At 34.7% G+C, this 7,472-nt stretch overlaps 1 protein-coding gene across 1 annotated transcript in view; it reads right to left on the reverse strand.

Annotated features, from left to right (window-relative positions):
* The window catches only part of LOC125475240 (probable E3 ubiquitin-protein ligase ARI7), a 6,671-nt gene extending 1,107 nt beyond the window's left edge, over positions 1 to 5,564 (reverse strand). Inside the window, exons 1-5 of the mRNA XM_048579806.1 lie at positions 5,499 to 5,564; positions 4,647 to 4,754; positions 4,415 to 4,505; positions 4,217 to 4,306; positions 3,718 to 3,765 (exon numbers count right to left, since the gene is read on the reverse strand). Coding sequence (XP_048435763.1) covers positions 3,718 to 3,765; positions 4,217 to 4,306; positions 4,415 to 4,505; positions 4,647 to 4,754; positions 5,499 to 5,506 — 345 coding nt within the window. The 5' untranslated portion in view covers positions 5,507 to 5,564. The remainder of the gene's footprint in view (positions 1 to 3,717; positions 3,766 to 4,216; positions 4,307 to 4,414; positions 4,506 to 4,646; positions 4,755 to 5,498) is intronic.
* Between the last annotated feature and the right edge of the window lie 1,908 nt (positions 5,565 to 7,472).

The raw sequence follows: 7,472 nt of genomic DNA on the forward strand, positions 1-7,472 counted from the left end.
TTTTTTAATTTACACTGTCAAAGTCTACCAGTTGACATGAGAGGGTGCAAGTGCAACCACTGTTAGAAACAATCAAATGTTAAGTATGTGTTATACAACAAATTTGCACAGTTTTATTACAAATGGTAAAACGCAACAACAAACACAATATATTAAAACATAAACACTTAGTGTAATTATATATAGAAACACAAATCACTGACTTGTTCTTAGACGATAGAGGCTTGCAGAGCAATCTCCTAAGACAGAAACTCGTCCCTACACTTGTGCAGCAGTTCGATGGACGTCTATCTTGCAGGATACAACTATCTAATCCAAGTTCTTGCACTCGAACTTGGATTCTTGGCGAAATTGGTTGTGTGGTTCTCAGCGGAATATGAAGGTATAAATCTGGAAAACTTGATACTGGTTTCTGAGTTTTATTGCCATATATATAATGGCATCAGTTGAACTTCTCCAACCGTTCATTCTTATCAAGTTTTTGTAAAAAGAAAACTGAATGCAACCTTTCACAAAAACTGATCATAACTGTCAAAAACCGAATCCAAAAAATCAAAAACGTAACTTGTGTTTTTCGTCCATCCGAGCCCAAGAGCCCCAAGGCCCAAGGCCCATCTTTGACATTTAATATATACACCCAAACTCTCCAATTCTAAGGCCCAAGGTCCATGGCTTTGGCCCAATTCTTTTCAAACTATAAGTGAGTGAACTCACTTATAAAGACTAAATGAGAAACATGTTTGGGCGATGTGGGACTCCAAGTCCCACAGAAAACACAGTTCCAACAATACCCCACATTTTCTATTCAAACTTTAGCAATACCCCACATTTGAATTGAAAATAAGATACTAGTGACATTAGTAATGTACTTCCAGAGAACTTAGATATGATACGCATCGGGATAGGTGTCTTTTGGACTTGAACCTTCTCTAGTGAGTACTTACCGGTTTTACATAATGAAGCAGTGAATTTTCTATCTTGAACTGATCATTCTTTGTAGTAAAATCGAAACAATAAGTATCACACATATCACATCTTGACACACGTCAATTCATACGGTTGTGTTCATTTTGGTCCTGAACATATCCTGGTTTCATGAGACCTTTAGAGAATTGTAGCCATACCAATTCTCAAAGATGCGACCCCACATCAATCTCATATAGGTAATGCTAATGAAGAATATCCTGTTCTATTCATCTTAATCATAAGATATTAGCATTATTAAGAATAGTTATTCACCCTTTTCGTCTAACAGGCAACACACTGTTTTCCATCATAAGAATGAGTAAAGATTGTGTTGTTTACTTTGAGTTTTCCTCAACTAGTTTGCCTATTGAACCTAGACCATGGGATCTCCAATTAGCTAGGTTAGGTTTCCGTCAAGTTATAACTCATTGAGTTGGCTTTAAACCCATTCCCCTCGATGTAAATGCCACTTGATCCTTGGATAGGCCTTTTGTCAAAGGATCGGCAATATTCTCCTTAGATTTAATATAATCAATGGAAATAGTTCCATTCTTGAGTAATTGTCTAATGGTTTTATGTCGTCGCCTTATATGTCTCGACTTCCCATTATATTCAGCGTTTTTGGCTCGACCTTGTGCAGCCATGCTGTCACAATGTATACATATTGCAGTCACAGGCTTGGGCCAGAATGGAATATCTTCCAGAAAATGTTTAAGCCATTCAGCTTCATCAGCAGCTGTATCTAAAGCTATAAACTCTGATTCCATTGTCGAACGTGCTATACATGTTTGCTTGGATGATTTCCATGACACAGCTGCTCCACCAAGTGTAAATACATATCCACTTGTGGATTTACTGTCTGTGCTCCCTGAAATCCAATTTGCATCACTATATCCTTCTAATACTGGGGGATATTGAGTGTAATGCAAACCATAGTTTAGTGTATGCTTTAAATATCTTAATACCCTTATTAAAGCATTCCAATGATCTCTTCCAGGATTACTTGAATACCTACTTAGTCGGCTTATTGAATAAGCAAGATCAGGTCTTGTACAATTCATAATGTACATCAAGCAACCTATAACTTGGGTATACTCCAATTGAGATACGCTATCTTCTTCGTTTTTAGTAAGTTTATGAATGGGATCAAAAGGAGTTACTGCAGGTTTACAATCATAATGTCCAAACCTTCTTAGAACCTTTTCCACATAATGTGATTGAGTTAGGACATATCCATCTGGATTCCTTAGAATTCGAACTCCAAGAATCACATCAGCTAATCCCATATCTTTCATGTCAAAACTGGAATTTAGCATTTTCTTTGTGGAGTTAATCACATCTTTGTTTGTTCCCATTATAAGCATGTCATCAACATATAGACATACAATAACACAAGCATTTTTCGTTTTCTTAACATAAATGCATTTATCACTTTCATTGATTACAAATCCATTCGTAATCATATTATGATCAAATTTTTCATGCCATTGCTTAGGCGCTTGTTTGAGTCCATATAATGATTTAATCAACTTACAAACTTTCTTTTCTTGACCCTTGACAATGAAACCTTCAGGTTGATCCATATATATTTCTTCGTCTAATTCACCATTTAGAAATGCAGTCTTGACATCCATTTGATGTATCTCAAGATTGTACACAGACGCTATAGCTATTAATAACCTTATAGATGTTATTCTAGCTACTGGTGAATAAGTGTCAAAATAGTCAAGTCCTTCTTTTTGACAATACCCTTTGGCAACTAAACGAGCCTTATACTTGTCTATGGTACCATCCGGTCTCAATTTCCTCTTGAAAATCCATTTGTGTCCTATTGGTTTATTTCCAGGAGGCAAATTAACCAATTCCCATGTATTATTTTGCATGATGGACTCTATTTCACTTTGAATAGCTTCTTTCCAATAAGGTGCTTCAGACGATTCTAATGCAGCCTTATAAGTTTGAGGCTCTTCTTCAGTCACAAAAGTGAGGAAATCAGGACCAAAATCCTTTGCAATTTTTGCTCTTTTACTCTTTCGTGGTTCCAAATCTTGGATTTGAACTCTCGAAGTTGAGGCATGATTATCGTCATCATTTCTTGTAGTAACCTCATGTACTCTTTGACATTTAATATATACACCCAAACTCTCCAATTCTAAGGCCCAAGGTCCATGGCTTTGGCCCAATTCTTTTCAAACTATAAGTGAGTGAACTCACTTATAAAGACTAAATGAGAAACATGTTTGGGCGATGTGGGACTCCAAGTCCCACAGAAAACACAGTTCCAACAACCACAACTACGGTTCTAGTTCTACAATCCGCTCGAAAGATGAGAAACACAACTATGGTCAATTTTTCTATTCTATCAAGTCTAATTTCTGAAAGGTGAAAACACATAAAATCTCATGTTTATGCTGTTAACCCTACACAAACTTAATTTCTAGCCTTGCATCTATGAATAGAGTAAGTACAATCTTCCTAGCATCTGTCATTAGCAACATGGTCAATTACGAATACAATCTTCCTAGCATCTGTCATTAGCAACATGGTCGATTACAACTGATCAATAATATTTCAGATCTGCAAAGTTTATATATGGTTCTAGTTATACAATGGAGTAGAAAGATGAGCTCTAAGCTCATACTGTTAAACACATTTGAACTTCATCCAAGAATGAAAATCGCTAATACATGAAATCATGTATATATGTTTTGTTCGTATATATGTATGTGTGCATGTAGCACATAGACTTACATGCACAGTTCGCATTTGATTCAAATCTGCAAGAGCCTTGTGCCTCGACTGCCAAGGAAGAAAAAAAATTAGTCAATGATTGAAAGAGAGAAGGACTTTCATAAAGATCCATTTTAAAGCAGCATTAAGGCTTAGCCAATTAAATTCGTAAAATGGAAGAATAATGCACAGAAAATTCTTGATTCTAATTTAAGGAAGCTTCCACCCTCCTATGCAGTCCCTGCAAAACTGAAGTCACGCACAGGTGTCTACCTTCCTACTACTGTTTGCTGCAACAAATTCGGTGAAAATTGAAATAGAAACCCAGAGTGTAATCAAATAAGTGTCAAGAGAAGCAATATCTTCTCTGATCATTGAGAAAAAGGTCACTGACAAAAAACACAGCCAGGCTACTAACATAACTGAATTTGTTAAAAATTGGCATGATGAAGATCTCTTGCATGAATTCATGGTATAGCACAAGAAACAGCGGAATTTTGAAAAAGAAAATTGTGAATACCAGCTGATTGCTTGCCCAACGTTCATAATAATGAGTGTATTTCTCCAGAGAATTTTTTGCCATTTCTCTTCTTCTCTCAGCTTCATCATACTACAATCAATAATACAAACTCTAAGTAATAGAAGAAAAAGAATGCTATTCTTCCAAAAGGGGAAATTAAACAGAATTACTACAAAGAAAAGCATAAATCATCCTTACAGCTCCCTCTTGCTTAGCTGCCTCGTAGCGGTTACATGCATAAAAACCACCCGTCCTTTCACCATGCTCCGCCCATGAACCAAGGCAAAGCCTGCACGGTACATATAATTCATTTAGCATCACATGTAAAACTTAACCATATTAGAACAGAATCAAAAGAAAAGTATTCAGATATTTTTTTCAAACAATAATAAATTTCCATTGAAGTAAGAAACAGAAGCAGAAAGCATACCAGCAAAATTCAAATTTGCAGGGTGGTGTGCATGTCATGTGCATACATCCTTGGTTTTTTTCGATAGGCCGCTTGCACTTTGGACATGGCTTAGAATTGGCCAGTATCCTGAGCATCATTAAAAAAAGGTTAGGACAGAACAATACAAAATGAATCGTGAATTACCAAGAATTCCACCAACTCACATAAAAGTGTTGATAATAGTTAACTTTCAATGGAGTATCTGAAACTAAAACTAATCATGTTTTCACTTTGCACCACTCAATTCAACACAATTAATGAATATACTTCCAGACGTTACAGGACCAGTGACGCAGCACCATGCCCTACACTAGGCCATGAAAAGTAAATTCAAACGAGCATGTTTTAGTTTATTCACAGCCCCGTATCCTGTGTAGCACCCAAACAGAACATTGCATTAATGTTATCCAACGTGATCCAAAGCAATCTAACCCTCCGTCCTAATCCAATCCGAGTTACCAAACATGGTCTGAGGCAAAAATTTAAGAGGATTTCATACGCTAGACACACTAATCCATGCACACACGCGTAACTTGCGCATAAAACCTATTACCAAAAAAGTTAATATTTCCCCAAAATTTATCACATTAAATTCCCTTGCATACCAAAAGCAGTGGAAGTTATCAAATCAGCACACGAAAATTAGTGAAAAATAAAGGTTAGAGAAGGAGAAGAAAAACATAATACTCTAATTATGACAAGCACATAATGAAGGGGTATTCTTACCATGGAAACAACCAGAAAGCCAATAAATGTATCAAAAGAGAAATGCATTAAATAAAAGTGTAAAACCACAAAATACAATTTTGGATGCTAAGAGAAAATACAAACCAGTTCATGTTTTCAGACTCAGCACTGTTGTTTGAAATCCATTTCTCCACAGTGCTACAGTCGACAGGACGACAATTCAAAGTTTAATACATGGGTACAAATTAAAACTAAAAATAAAATATTACAAATTTAAAAAAAGGTTGCAAATTAAAAGTGGGTACAAACTAAAAATATAAATATATGATACAAAGTTTAGCCATAAACATAAATATACCATATGTAATTTTTCTATCATTGATTAACTATACAATGTCACATGCTGGTAAACAAATGGGCAAAAAAATAAATTAATATGTGGGTACAAATTAAAACTGAAAAGAAAATTGGTACAAATTAAAAAAGGTTTGCAAATTAAAAATGGGTACAAACTAAAAATAAAAATATATGATAAAAAATTTAGCCATAAATATAAATATACTAATTGTAACATTTTTAACACTAAATGAATATATTTAGAAATAAAAAATATTTTATTATTAAAATAATTAATGATGTTATTAATACCCAAGGATCTTGATCAAAAATTGAAAAGGAATAAAATTTTAATCAATAGAGTAACAAAAGGAGAAATGAGAACCTAATTTCTGCTTAAAATTGTCAACCTGGCATTATTGAATACTGAAACACATAGATAACACCATTTTTTTTAACATGACTTTTTTATCATGATAACATTAGTTTTCTATTCAAAAGGATACAAAGTAATGAGATAGACGTTTGATAAAGTTGATACATTAACATGTTCTCTTTGATATTGTTATTGAAAAGCCAATCTTAAGGACATTTATAGATGTTTTATATTATTATTATTAATAATAATTCAAATCTTGGGTAGCCAAAAACATTTCAGATTTATTGTACAACTTTGGGTTTGCATCTCTATAAATAGACAAAATAAAATCGCTTTTGAATCTTTTATTAAGTTCAAATCTACACCTAAAGAAGTGAAAAAACACGGGCTAGACTGTAAGGGTGCGTTTGTTGCACCGGACTGTCTCGGACAGGACTAGCTTTAGGAATTAAGCTGGATTGGATTAGACTAGACTAAACTGGACTGGCTTAATGAAGCGTTTGGTGTAGCGTTGGACTAAGAAGCTAGACTAACAATAAATTATTATTATTTCAATATTTTAATTTATTTTTTTTATTAAAAATATCAAAATGAATATATGGAAAAATAAAAGGGTATAGCCCTCTTCTTCTTCACGAATTACAGGTGCTTTTGCAACTTGGAGACTTATCAAACTTTCATTGACTCAAATTGATAGTAAATAGAACCAAATTTGCAGTTTAGAAGATGAACGAGCCTTGTATAAGATTTCTTGAACATTGGTTTCACCCTCACCCTCACCGACAGTTCCACTCAATTCGTTGGATTTTTGTAAGACTACCATAAGCCTTAATGTAAAAGGTATTGATTAACTGGAAAAGATCATATACCAGCAGAAATTAATGAGTTAATAACAAAACATATCACAATTTACATAGAACGACTTTGTATTTCAATTCATAAAAGGAAAAATAGCAGATAAATTGAAAACAAATGGGTAGCAATCAAAACCCAGAAACCAATCAAATATGAGAAATCAATTAAACAAATCGATCAAAAACAAAAATCTATCAAAACCCATTAATAATTTGACGAATCTTCAAAACAAAACTGAAGAAAACTAAGAAGAGAAAGTGGCAGAGGAAGCTGTGATTTACGAGGACGCGACGGTGGTCTTGGGATGGTCCAGCAAAGTTGTCAAGCAGGATGAGGAGTCGAGCAGAGCGAGGAGTCGAGTGGGACAACGCAAGAGAAAAGAAGTGTCTTAGCAATCCGGTGGTGGTTGGGGGGGGTCTTGCTAAGACTATCTAGCGAGCCCCATAGTCGAGGCGAGTGAGGTTTAATCCCACTAAAGTTAGTCCATTCCTCTAACAAACATGGGACTACAGTAACACCTAATCTAGTCTCCAGTCCCACTTAATGAA

The sequence above is a fragment of a genome, unplaced genomic scaffold (assembly GCF_019419815.1).
Source record: "Pyrus x bretschneideri cultivar Hongxiangsu unplaced genomic scaffold, Pyrus_bretschneideri_v1 Contig14, whole genome shotgun sequence".
Lineage (NCBI taxonomy): Eukaryota > Viridiplantae > Streptophyta > Magnoliopsida > Rosales > Rosaceae > Pyrus > Pyrus x bretschneideri.